The sequence below is a fragment of the Anguilla rostrata genome, chromosome 2 (assembly GCF_018555375.3).
Source record: "Anguilla rostrata isolate EN2019 chromosome 2, ASM1855537v3, whole genome shotgun sequence".
NCBI lineage: Eukaryota > Metazoa > Chordata > Actinopteri > Anguilliformes > Anguillidae > Anguilla > Anguilla rostrata.
Window position 1 is genome coordinate 27,182,927 of NC_057934.1, and position 14,646 is coordinate 27,197,572.

Consider the following 14,646-nt stretch of genomic DNA (forward strand, 5'->3'; position numbering starts at 1 on the left):
TATTTGCTCTTAAATATTTTTAATGTTTTACTTTCTTTTTTCATTGTTTTAAATGTTTTCTTTGTAAAGCAGTTTGGATAAGTGCTATATAAATCAAGATTTGTTATTATTATCCCTCTATTGTCAAGTATTTGAATAATAATTCTGTTGGCTATACTGCAATACCATAGATATTAAAATATTCCAATCAATGTGAGGAGTCAGCAACTGGTGGACCTGAGCTAATCATTTCTAGCTAGCCAATAGTCTCCAGTTTTTTTATTTATTTATTTTTAATTAAAAGCTCTCACATGATAGTAACATTCAGTATCATGTGAAAGCTTTTAATCATAAAAACTGCTTGCAAGATATGATTAGCACAGTACTAAATTTGGCACAGGATCCACCAGTTGCTGACTCATAACCTTTAACTTTGTAACTGAAAGACAACAAAGAAATCAAGAAAATATGCAGCATCAAAATGAGGCAAGAACAGACTATTTACATCATTGAAATCTGAAGTGCACACCGAATATGAGGTTGATGAAGGAAGGAAAATAAAGAATTACAGTTGCTGGATTTAGATATACTGGATATTCATTTGTAGAACATTGTGACACAACCTGAAACATTCCAGGGACGGCTGTTGTTACACTCCATTAGACAATACATTTCAGTCAATTCAGTTAACTTGGACTACGTTTACGCAATGTAGCTTGAATATTGATTCTCAAATGCAAATATAAAGACTTACATGCCTCTTGCATGGTTTATTCATATCAAAGTAAAATAATCTGATGGAATCAATGGATTAAGAGCTTCAGAATGAAAATTACTGTCCAACATAAAAATTACAATGCAAAACAAGTAAATCATAATATTAGACTACAATGGAGGTACAGTTGAGGCCAAAAGTTTACATACACCTAGGCTAAAGATATTCACAACTCCGCACATTTCATGTTACCATTACATTTCTTTTGGCAAGTCAATTAGGGCATCTACTTTGTTCACATCAGAGGTAATTTTAAAACAATGGATTAGAAACAGATTTATTTCAGCTTTAATTCACTATAACATAATTCCAGTGGGTCAAAAGTTAACATACACCAAGTTGACTGTCTCTTTAACAGTCTGGAAGATTCCAGAAATTGATGTAATGACTTTGTAGAAGCTTCTGATTGGCCTATTGTCATAATTAGGAGTTAATTGTCACCTGTGGCTGTATTCAAGGGCCTACCTTTAGAGCCACTGCCATTTTGCCCTTGATACTATGGGAAAATCCAAGTAACTCAGCCAAGACCTCAGAAAAAAAAAATGTGGACGTCCACAAGTCCGGTTCCTTCTTAGGAGCAATTTCCAATCAATTGAAGGTACCACGAGCATTTGTACAAACAATTGTATGCAAATATAAAAATCTTGGGACCACACAGACACTGCATTGTTCAAGGAGACACAAATGAACTCCCAGGGCTGAACAAACCTTAGTCCAAAAGGTTCAACTGAACCCCAAGACAACAACAAAGGAACTGGTGAAGGAGTTGGAGGCATCAAGTACCAAAGTATCTACATCCACCATTAAGAGCGTATACCTCCAAAGTTGTAACAAAATGGCTTAAAGACAACAAAGTGAAAGTACTGGAGTGGCCATCACAAAGCCCTGTCCTGAATCCCATTGAAAATTTGTGGACTGAACTGAAAAAGCATGTCCGAGCAAGGAGGCCCACAAACGCAAACATTTTGCGCAAAAATTCTGGCAAAGCATTGTGAGAAGGTTGTGAAAGGCTACCCCAAGCATTTCATTCAAGTTAAGCGATTAAAAGGCAATGCCACCAAATACTAACAAGGTGTATGTAAACTTTGGACCCACTGAAAATCTGATATAGAACATAAAACCTGAAATAAATCTGTCTCTTAGCTATTATTTTGAAATTACCGCTCATGGAAATAAAGCAGATACCCTAAATGACTTAACACAGGAAATGTATGGAAACATGAAATGTGTGGAGTTGGAAAAATTGAGTTTGAATGTCTTTAGCCTAGATGTATGTAAACTTTTGGCCTCAACTGTAGCTGCCTTTATTCTTTCCTGTGAACAATCATCATAAACATGCACTTTGCAAAACAGAAACAGCAAAAAAAAAACTGGACACATTTTATTTAAGATACTATTCATACACCTGTTTACAAAAAACATTTATAGCAGAAATGAAACAGTTCCAATTTTATTTTTTAAAAAGTTCACTCTACCTCAAATGTACAAGGGAAAAAGGGGGCGAGAAGTGTCAGAATTAGAGCAAAGGTAATAAATATAGACATGTCTGCTGTAGACATTAATGATTCTTAACAAGTTTCAAACCAGGAAATGAGATTAAAAATCTCAACGCTGTACCACTTTATATTGACTTTTCTTTACATTATCCAGTATCTATCATAATTAAAAATGTCAAAATATATTTTTTTCAATTTCTCTCCCTAAATAAGATCCCCCCCGCTGCATTATGAATCAGTGACTGGCCAAACCCACACTGGAAATTATAGTTTATAATTTATACAAAAACAGAAAAAAATAAAAAATTATTTACAATAAAGTGTACAAATTGATATGTGAAAATGTTTCAAGTGAACAGTTTATCATTTAGGTGTGGAAACAGTTCGGTATATAAACAAACTGATCAATACAATTAAAGGGGCAGTTCACCCAAAAATGAAATAAAGCTACTGTATGTTTCCCCTTACCCAGAGTGCTATCTATCCATCCAGATAGTTTCTGAGATTTGAAGTTTTAGAGATATCCACCCTGAAACAACATACCTCAACAGGACCAAGTTTTTCTGGCGCTCAAAGCACCAAAAAATTTACATTCGAAAAACTCAACAGCATCATCTTTCCAAACATAAAATGACGATAACTCAAGAACATCCACATACCTTGTTGTGCATGGTTTCATTGAAAACTACTTGCTACCAAAGTACGCCAACTGTGCATACCCACAAAAGTCTCAACCAAAGCATGGCAGCATTCTGAGGCGCAGTGTCAATGTTGTTTAAAAACATTGTTTAAATATTGTTTTAAAAATGCTGACACTGCTGCGCTGGTGAGTTATTAATGTACATTTTTAGTGTCTTGAGTGCCACAAAAACCTGGTCCCGTTGAGGTCCATTGTGTCAGGATAAGCTGCATCGGATATCTCGATAACTTGTAAAATTCCAGCAAAAGATAGCATGCAGATAGCTTGCCGGGTAAGTGAAAACAGCGTCATTTCATTTTTGTCCCTTTAAAACCCAATTTCAAAACATCAGCTTCATTGTAATGGGACACTCACATAATGTGTTGTGGACAGTGAAGAGATGTCTTGGATCTACAAATTTTGTGAGGCAAATGTGGAAAGAAAATAGATGGTCTAGTATGAATGGCAAGGAACACACAACTTTTGCAAGACCCACTGCACAATGATTTTTTTTTTTCACCATGGGTGTTAGCATAGCAAAAAAGTGACACTCTGTCCTCTATAAGAAACCTGATATACCACTATCTCTCATTGAAAGGTCCAAGGAGTCAGCTGAGCAAGAAATTAAAGTTTAAACAAATGCAATCTGGAAAAGTATTTATGAACACAGATGGTGTGATTTTTTTGCACAACAGTCTGCATATTTGACCCCCCCCCCCCCCCACAAGTTATTTACATCTTCACAAAGTTAATATGGCTAAATGTGGTTCTTTTTTTTGTTTAAATTATATTTGAAATAATACATTAGTATGAAAAGGGGTGATGTTTGTGGTTTATCATTCATTTAAAAATGGAACTTCACTGCATGTAAATTTGAAACATGTAAGCTCTTACAACTCCATTCAACAAAGAACAACCAGGCATAAACTATTTAGACTGGTAAATTGAGGGTAAAAGCAGTAACTGCTGCTTTGAGAGTGACTTTCATATTGGAAGTTAATTTTCCTCCAGGAAATAATCCAAATTATTTCTCTCAAGGACCAAAATGAGACTGTGGCAGTCGGTCCACCAGAAAGGCGGATTGGTCTCGGCCCCGAGCTGTGGAGAGCAGCACACCTTTAAGCACCTGGGCTGATTAGCTAATGCAGCCCAGGTGTGTGTGCTCTCTCGACCAGCCAGCGCAGCTGAGACCAATCCACCTCTCTGGCGGACTGACAGCCACAGTGTCATTTTAGTCAATGAGACCACCCAATCATCACCTCTAATTAAACATGTGCATAAAGTCTTGCTTTTGAATAAATGACAGAATTAATGAACATCACCAGATCTAATTAGTGCAGGCAGATATAGACATGTCCAACATTACAAAAAATAAAGCAATTCTACAAAAGCTTTTCTTAAGAATAAACAATCTCTTTAAATACTAGGTTCAGTTTATCTAAGGCAACTTGTAATCGATATAAAAACTAATCTAGTCTCATTGTATACAGCAGGAATGAGCTATACAACATCATGTTGCATTCTTCACTTCCAAAGTCCATAGTTCATGGCCTTCATATCTCGCTTAGCCAACTTAAATTCTGTTCAGTTACCTGTTCAGTTCATGAATGTAAATGTATGCACACATACTTTTTTCTCTTTAAAGGCCCCTCTAAAGGTGTTTCAATGTGAAATTGATCAAAATTTTTATAATAGTGCAGGTTTTTTTTCTTGTTGCTGCATCTGACTGACAAACTGCACTTTATACTTCGCAAAGAAAAACAGTAAATGTGTGACATACTGGAGTGATTGATATTATGGATATAATTCAATATTAGGACATAATCAGAACAATTTTTAAAAATGGAAAAAAATATTAGTAACAAAGTACTAATGTTTTTCCAAAAATGTTCCAATAAATGTAACAAATAAAGCACTGACTGTGGCCCTGCAGGATAGACAAAAAAAAAACTATTGTCAAGAAAATTGGGTAATGCTTTTCATGAATGGTTCATCATAAGAGCTACACAACGCCTCCATAAGCGCTACATAAATGCACTAGTCATTAACTGTAAATAGAAATATGGTGTTATATCTCCACACATTACACCAAGAGGCATTGCCATGACATACCAAGTCACATACACCATATGCCAACTTGTAGTTATTGTCATTGATGAATTGATGAATATCTATGTCAATGGCAACCAACCCGTTCCTGGAGATCTACGGTCCTATAGGTTTTAATTCCAACCCTAACAAAACACACCTCATTCAACAACTAGAGATCGTGTTCAGCTGTTAATTAGCAGAGACTGGTGTGCAAAATTATGGTTGAAATGAAAACCTACAGGATGGTAGATCTCCAGGAAAAGGGTTGGTTACCACTGATCTGTGTAATGTTTATGAAGGTTCTATGTTATGTTTATGCAGCTGTTATATACTGTAGGCCTTATGAAGGACCATTCATAGTAGGTGTTCCTGCAAATAATAATCACAATTTTGCCCAGGGAAGGAGGGTCGGAGTGACTCTTGTAGTCAGTAAGCTGCATGCAGCCTGGCTGTGCCAACAGTACATTAATTGCAATCCTCCATTTGCGAAAACTGTGGTTCAGCCAGAAAACTGCAGATAAAACAAATGCTTCATTCCCCCAATTTGATGAGTGATGGGACAGGCCTACAAATACAGTTTGTCATTCCAAAATGATAGTGAAAGAAAAACTGCAGTAAGTTGTTTGAAAAGACTGGTAATCATGGTAACCAATAGAAAAAGGAAAATGACCCCAACCACAAAGTCTCAAAAGGATGGTCACTTAATTTGTAGCAGAACACATCTTCATATCCAGGGCAGAGCTCACTGGATAAGGGGTATGTCCTTTTCAAAATAAATGGACACATGAAACTTTAACTTTTTAAAAGAATCAAATAGATTACAGTTTACTCAAGAAGGAGTTACCCTTTGGTTAGTAATATATGTTTGTGCAATCCGTGTGCAAGTCCAAAACGTATATTGGAAATATTGGGCACAAGTCGCCAATATTGTATTCAAATTTCTTCTTTGAAGGGGATACAAAGCACAGAAAAAGTACATGCACACACACATTCACACACACAAAACACATTACTAAAACTGTGTCCTTAAACCTTTGGCCAACTCAACCTGGGAGAACATGAGCAAGAAGTCAAGACTATTAAAACCTACTTTTCCTGCCAACTTTCTTCAGATGTTAACAAGACAATGGAAAAAAGGAGGGAGGCTAGACTGAATGATTGGTGGTGAAAAGGAATCTTTCAGAATCTAAGGTAAGCCAGCGGATTCTCCAACAGGGGCCAGCACTGTGGCCAGATATGTTACTGGGATGGAGATGCTAAATTTTAGTGCACCACAGCACTGTCACCGGACATGTTGCTGGGCTGTACATACTGAGCTTTAAAACACTGCAGCAGTGTCTGTTGCGCTGTCACATACAGCCCTCTGCGGAGAAAGAATGCCATCAAACAAAAAATATAACAAAAAACAACACTGGAACAGTTCAAGCCTGAGGGGAAGGCCTAAGCAGACCAAGCAGGCCTAACTGTGTATAGCCGGAGTGCATTTCGGTAACACGCTCCCATGGGACACCACCACTTCTGTTTTCCAACCCCTTAACAGAGTGTTGAAGTTCATGAGGATGTCCATTTCCAGCTTTGCATACACCACACTCGCTGATGCAGAACACCGTTCTCACAAATTCTTTGTATTTATGTGTGTCTTGTAATGCTTGGTGAGATGATCACTCCTCATGAAGCGCTTCTGGCACTGTGTGCATTCAAAGCGTTTGTCTCCTGAAAGAACAGAGACAAAAAAATTATTATTCCAAATCTCTTCCCATTTCAACAGAGCACAGCATTATCTCTGTTAGGAATGGGAATATAATGACATAACTACAGACAGGTGGCAAATCAAAGGAAAAACCTGAATAAATGACTGGAGAAAAATAACAAATGCAGATGCTTCTATACAGGTGTACCGTATGATACAATTAAGAAATTAACATCCTATCATGCTTTTTGGCATAAAAATTCTGAGCAGGCCACGTTGACCTCGATTTTGAATCAGGATGGCAAGAGGAAAAGATTTAAGTGACTTTGAAAGAAGGTTCATTATGGGGGCACTAATGGCAGGTGCTTCAGTCACAGTCAAAGACTGACAAGTGGGTGAGTGCATGTGTGGCGTGCACCAAGAGAATGGTACAGGCCGGAATGCTTGACCCCTCCAGTGAGGGGCTCTGGCTGGCATTTTCCATCATAGTTTGGGTCCACTTGTCCCCTTTGAGAAGAGTCACTGCAAATCAATACAACATTTTTCTGAGTGACCACCTTTATCCTATGATGAAACATTTCCATACAGATGGAAGTGGTCTCTTCCAGGATGACAGTGCCCCCATCCACAGGGCACAAGGATTCACTGAATATTTCGATGAGTTTGAAAATGATGTGAATCATACGCTTTGGCCTTTGCAGTCACTCAACTGAACACCTATGGGACCTGTTCTCCACCACAATCATCAAAACACCTAATGAGAGAATATCTTTTGGGGGAATAGTGTTCCATCCCTCCAGTGGAGTTCCAAAGACTTGTAGACTCTATGCCAAGGCACACTGAAGCTGCTCTGGTGGCTCGTGGTGGTCCAACACCTCACTAAGACACTTTATGTTGGTTGTTCCATCAATTTGTCACCTGTCTGTATATTTCTCAGAAGAAAAATATTCATGTTTACTATACGTCATATATTTATATTATAGTCATTACTAAAATAACTGGCTGTTACGCTTCAGCGTTGGTGAACTACCTATAAAACTGAAGAAGAATAATAACCAGTTACAGACATAGGGGGAAAACTTCTTATTCTCTGACACTCAGTAAGCACAACAACATAAGATTTTTTTTCCTCTACACTTATTTTCTTTTTAGCATTTACAATTTTTATTGTTTTTGTTTAAGTAAAACAGGATACACAGAGGAGAAAAAAGATCAATACATTACATCATAGGTGTTCACAGGGTGCGCATACCAATTACAATCGGTGTAAAATTAGGCAAAATTAGTTGTTCATTTTAAATACATGTAAACAATGCATAATCACACAGAATCAAATGCACAGTAAAGGGAAGTACATTCAAGCGTCACAGGCGGGACCCTCAAACCTAGGGAATGTAGGTATATTCTTTCTAAAGGTAGTTATCTCATTCCAAATAGCATGCTCATTGTTATACAATTCAGATAGATTCGAGGCTGCCTTTTCCATTAGTAAAGATTATAGAAAAGTTTGAAGCCACTTGTCTCTTGTGATACTATCCAAACTTTTTGAGACTAACACTCTCTTGCCCATCATGCAGCCTATAGAGATAATTTGTTTAACATGTTTTGACCATAAGTTGACAGGAGCAAAATTGAGAAGGCATAATAGTGGGTCACTAGGCAAGGCACAATTCACAGTCTCCCCAAGAGAGTGAAGGTTATTGTCCCAATACCCCTTAATAGCAGGACAAGTCCACATCATATGATAAAAGGTGCTTGACTTATGTTCACAATGCCAGCATGAATCTGTCTGTGTAAAACCCATTCTCTTAAGCAATACTGGAGTGAAATATACACAGCAAACAAAGTTATAATTTATCATCCTATTATTGACCAATGTAAATTTTCCAAATTGAGGACCATTCTTCTGGTTCTAGAGTTCTTTACATATCCATTTCCCATAAACCCTGGAGTGCATACCATTTGTGAACTGGGCATTGTTTAATATATTGTATACCTTTGAAACCTGTTTCTCTTTACTTGAGACTATCTCTTCAAATTTTCTTTCCATTTTCAAGACCTTAGGAACAGTCAATGATTGACCTAAAAAAAAGTAGATAACGGACCTAATCCAAGTATCCTCACTAGGCATGAGCTGGCCAATTTCTGGAATTTTCTGCACATAAAAATTTTCTTTTACATAAAGAGCTACACCCCCTCCTCTCTTACTGGATTTGTATTTCCTAAAGATTTGCACCCTTATATATTATATTCATCCCCATCCTCCTCCCCACTATTCAAGGCAGCCTCAAGTTGTAAAAACATATTTTTTATACATCCAGAATTTAAACAAAGACATTTCAGATTATTACTTCTACACATCCTTTCCCGTTCCCTCACCCCCCGACGTCCTAAGCCACCCTTACTACAATTTTGCTTTAACAAGACTTCATTAGTGTTCAGACTATTATAGGAAGCCCTGACAGCTTCCATCCCGGTAGTCTGCACTTCCCTACACTTTTCACTTTCTGGCCTCACTGCTCCCCATATCTCTAGTTTAAATAATCCAGTACTACCTTAAGCATAAACTAGCCCAGTGCAGCAGTACCCCTCCGGTTCAGGTGAAGCCCATCGTGCTTGTACAGGCCCCCCCTGTTCCAGAAGAAGTCCCAGTGCCCCAAATAACCTGTACCCCTCTTTCCTACACCAGGTTTGTAGCCACATGTTAAACCTCCTAATAAAACTTTGCTTCCCTCTGCTTGCACGTGGTAACGGTAGTATTCCAGAAAAAACTACTGTGGAGGTCCTGCTCCTAATCTTTTCTGCTAGCTCCACAAATTTGTCCTGCAGAAACTCAAACCTACCCTTACCTATGTTGTTATTTCCTATGTGAACGATAACCACTGGATCCCTCCCTGTTCTGGCCAGGAGCTTGTCTGCATGCTCCAGATTTCCTACCTGGGCACCAGGGAGGCAACACACCGTATGGGATTCATTTTTGTGCAAACAGACTATCTCTCCCTGTCTGTTCTGAATTCTCACCATGTTCCACATTGTAAGCAGAATGAGTTAGATACTACTCCATTACTGGACACATTAGCATAAATTAAGTGAACAAGTTGTATAAAAGTATCCCCAAAACCAAAGTTCTTAAGAGCACTAATTAAAAAGTACCACTTAAGGTGGTCAAAGGCCTTTTCGGCATCCAAAGACACAGCAATGGTCGGAGTATCTGAGGCTTTAGCATAGTGAATTGTGTGAATCCACTTCCTCATGTTGTCTGCTATTTGTCTGGATCTGACAAATCCTATTTGGTCTCTGTTCATGAAATTTGTTAGAACATGATCAAGTCTGTGAGACAGGACCCTGGCAAATATCTTCTAAAGCATCTGAATTTATTAAAGATATCAGCCTATAACCTCCATACTGTATCGGGTCTTTGTTAGGCTTTAATAAAAGTGTGATAAGTGACGATTGCATTGTATCTGGGAGTTTTTTTTTTGTTGTGCTTAATTGAAAACCCTGAGCAACTTGTCGCTCAGTAAATTGTTTTGTAGAAATTGATACTGAAGCCATTGTCCCCAGGGACTTTCCCACTGGTCAAGGAGTGAATTGCTAGTAAAATCTCTGACTGAGATATCTCCTGATCCAATTTTTCTCAATCTTCCACAGTAAGTGAGGGTAGTTTTTTTTCTTATGCCAATAGTGCATCGAAAGACCCAACGGGGTCTGAGAAAAATAAAGAGAGATTTGGCCCATGGCTGCACTGGTGCACTTTTGCGTTCGAGCCTCTCATATTGCATTGAAGTTACCCATATTCAAAATAATATCTAGCTGCTTAGTGGTCAGGCATAATGAAATACAAATATAATCACACTGTTCGAGTGAAAGACACAAGCAGTTCCATATGCTTATTTAGACAGCATTAAAACCAAAAGAGAAGCTGGAAGTAGCCTTCCATTCGAAACTTGCCCGACACGTCCATTTCATCCTTAGCGCTATGACCTAGGAATCAGCCTGTTGATTTTCTTCTTGGCCTGCTTCGCTGTCGAAGATGTGTTGACTCCTGTTGACACCCGTTGTCGCTATCTTGAGCCGAGCCAGGAACATCATAGAGTATAAAACTTTCTGTCATCTTAAAGCCACTTTGATATCTTTGTACTCCATTCGCTTCTGAACTACCTCCTTCGCAATGTCCTTGGACACACAGAAGCGGCGCGAGTTGTGGAAGAGCTGTTCTTTCTTCCTCGAAGCCCCTAGCAGTCGTTGCTTATCACCGAAGCAAAGCAATTTCAGCAAGATTGAGCATGGCTTGTTGTCGCCTGCATCCTTTGGTCCCTGCTGGTGAACTCGCTCCACTTCTGGGCTCGTGACTATGGATGTCCTGGATCTCTTTCAGCAGGTCAGTGGTGAACTTCAGTATATCCCTTCCTTCTACCCATTCTTGGATATTTGTCAGCTTCAGATTATTGCGGCTGTAATTATTATTATTATGGCTGTAATTTTCCAGCAATTCTACTTTCTGCGACAACCTCACTATTTGCTCTTCATGCCTCCCCAGTCTGCTCTCCAGTGGGGTAACCTAGTCTTCTGTATCAGAGACACATTGTTCCAACTCAGCGATGCAAGTGGCTATGCCGGTCAATTCAGACTAAATCTTTGCCATGTTACGTTGAATTGCCAGGAGGCTGGCTGTGATTGCTTCTTGAACCGAGTTGAGATCATGCATAATATTTTGAGCCCAGGGAAGAGGACGTTGATCTTTGTCATTTGTATCGTCAGCAGCTTTGTTAGCTCTGGTAGTTGCTACGCCATCTTGCAATGGCTGTGCCGTTTCAACTTCCAGTTTTGTTCTGTTGACCGGCCACTCTTTCTTGCTTGTTTTTCTTTGTGTCGTTAGACATGGTGACAATTATTTGAGCAGCAAATTAAGATGATAAATGAGTATTTTAAAGTTTAAATCATAATAAGAGCTCGACAACGTGCGAGCTCACTCCACCAAGGTCATCACGTCACTTTCATAAAGTAAGATTTCATTGTACCATGGCAGAAGACAGAGGTCATACATAGCCATAGCAGGAGATAATATTACCAAATACAATGGTAACATTACCTGCATGTTTTTTTTTGTTTTTTTGCATACAAAATTAGAAATAATGCTAAGATATGAGCACTTTGAGAACAATAGCACTGCACTTGTTAAACCATCAAAATATCTTAATCTACACTTGTCATGTATCTTATCACACCTGCCAGGATTTGAAGTCCCTGAAGAGAATGGGGTAGATGTGGGCCAGATGCTTTACTAGGTTGGATGTGTTGCCTCGCTTGGCAAAACCTTTTAGCATTTTTCACTGGCTTTGTAGGCAAAGAACTGGCATGGGGTTGACAAAAGTGGCATGCAAGTACGCAAGCATAACGAAAAGTATGGCAATGTTATGTCATGAATAGCATACCTAAAAATAGATTGAATAAAATTGTCACGCATCTGTCCTTTAAGGGAGGGGACTGCCTTGTTATCTCATGTGTTATATCTTTAGTTTTTTTTACCAATAGAGACAGGGATTTCTGCATCAAAGTGCGAAGAGTCTTTACAAGAGTCTAGGTAAACGGGTTATAGGGCTGCACCTTGAATCAATGACAGATAAAAGCAATAATTTAATACTAATGTTATTGTTAGATGCTGGCATCTAAAAATAGCCATTGGAGTAACAACAATTTACCTGGCACAGTACAAGGCTGTATTCCTATTTTACAGTAGATAGTAATCACTGTATATTTACACTGTATGTAAATATCGCCATCATACTATCATACACAAATTTTGCCTCCATCATAACTGATTATGATTATTAATTATAAGTATGATGATTATGATTATTAAACAATAAAAAAGTAAAGATGTCTCTTTCAAGATTCAGTGGTCATTTTTGTGGTCTTGAGCAATCGATTTGAGAAATAAACAAGCAAATAGAAAGCGAAGGTAGGTGGTATTTATGACGGCCACGCACAAAACCCAACTTGCTGTTTAGACTGGTGTAACTCTTTTAAGTTAGTTCTGGTATGATACTTCTCTCGCTTTCTAGAGGCTTTCCAAAGCTTTCCAAAGGTGTGTGGCATGTTTCATTTGAAATTTATTGCGAAGATTGAGCTCCCCACAACTGAATGAGTGGTTGCTTCAGCACAGCATTGTGCATTCAAATGAAACATTCTGCAGCAATATACAAGCACTCATTGAAGCGCAATTGTTTTTTTTCCTTCAGTGTTCGAAAGATTTTACTAATTTAGCCAACTCATCAGCATCAGTAAATTCTTGCCATAGATTTGAGGAGTGGGTCAGAAGAAAAGGAGGAAACATGAAGTCCAGCTAGGACGAACATGCAAATATTACTACTTGTAACATTTCAATTATTTACATTGTGTCAAATTTTTTGATATTGTTATATTGGAGACAACAATTAGCCTTTCCTAATAATGTTCAGAACCTCTGTATTGGGGGCTAACTAATAGGTCTAACTGTTAGTATAGGGGCATTGTTAGACTATCCTGGGCAGTGTCAGCATAGTGTAGTGGTTTGTAGTGGCCTGTTTTGTTAGAAACCACACCACTCACAATGAATTTAGTGTCTTTCAATAGGTTTGCACTATTCTCGAATGTGGGCATTTCACATACAGTAGTGGAACGGTGCATGCCCACTGCAGCGTCGAAAGCAGCGTGATTTGACACCTCCCATTCATTTCCTATGGGACAACCGCCAATCTGCCCCGCAATGCATTCTGGTAGCGGCGCGCTGAAGCGACGGGGAGCAGAGCGAAAAATGAATCCGTCAAGCGCATTCCATTGAGCCAATCAGGTGAAGGCTGTGCTGCTGTTTCTTCAGCCAGCTAGCCAAAATCTTGTTTGGTAAAAAAAGTTCCGCGCATTTTGAGGATGGAGGAAAAACTGATCATTTCTGTGGCTGCATTCCCGGTGTTATACGAGGTAGAGAGCAGCTATTACTAGCTTCTAGTTGCGGTCCATGGCGGGTTTGCGATATATTGTGATGTTATCTGGATTTAAAATCGGCGGCGGATTATCTGGTTTGATATACGATAGATAGCTAGCTTGTTAACTTGGTACTAACTCTGCTAGCCCTAACCCAAAAACTTAAATTTAAAAAATTGAGTCAGTTATACTTGGAGAGTAATGTAAATTTTATTCTGGTTATTCCACTCCTTTGCAAGCTTATTAGACAAAGTATATTGTGATGCTCCTATATTTATACACGTAGCATGAACGGGAACACATTTTCAGCAGGACTTTGTTACACCCACCAGCGCCCACCACATTTTTTTTTGACACGCGATGTTTGACGCCGCAGTGGACATGCACCGGAAGCGTTCATAGGTGGGTCGGTCATGTGTTATGTTTGGATTAATGATTCAGAACATATATATATATATATATATATATATATATATATATATATATGTGTGTGTAACAGATATAACTATTAGAGCCCGACCGATATATCGGACGGTCGATATATCGGGCCGATATTTGCATTTTTGGACCATATCTGTATCGGTAGTCAAGGAAGACATGTGGCCGATATGTAGGACTGATAATTAAAATTTTTTTAAAATTTATTTTAACACTGACACATTCGTGACGCCTGGGTACCTTCCAAAATAGCTGTGTGTAATACCACGGGTGTTGTTTACGGCATTGTCGTCCTTTTTAGTATAGTCTGGCTTGATTGACAATCCATTTATTCAGTAGGTGAGAGTATAAGCTTTCTAACGATGTATAACGTCTAATTTTGCTTTTGGAATAGCGTTTTATAGGTCAGCGTAACAGAAAATATTCTTAGCATCGCATTGACTTACGCATTCACTCTGTGGTAGGTAATTCCTTGGAAAATACTACTATTATTGAGGACTTCTGGGAATAGCTAAGCCATATACAGTTGAGGTCA

At 38.5% G+C, this 14,646-nt stretch overlaps 1 protein-coding gene across 7 annotated transcripts in view; it reads right to left on the minus strand.

The window, feature by feature from the left end:
- Positions 1-2,117: 2,117 nt before the first annotated feature.
- The window catches only part of sp2 (sp2 transcription factor), a 74,598-nt gene continuing 62,069 nt past the window's right edge, over positions 2,118-14,646 (minus strand). For all 7 annotated transcript variants that reach the window (XM_064324478.1, XM_064324482.1, XM_064324479.1 and 4 more), the window contains exon 8: positions 2,118-6,733. In XM_064324478.1, the coding sequence (XP_064180548.1) occupies positions 6,633-6,733 (101 nt within the window). In that variant the 3' untranslated portion in view covers positions 2,118-6,632. The remainder of the gene's footprint in view (positions 6,734-14,646) is intronic.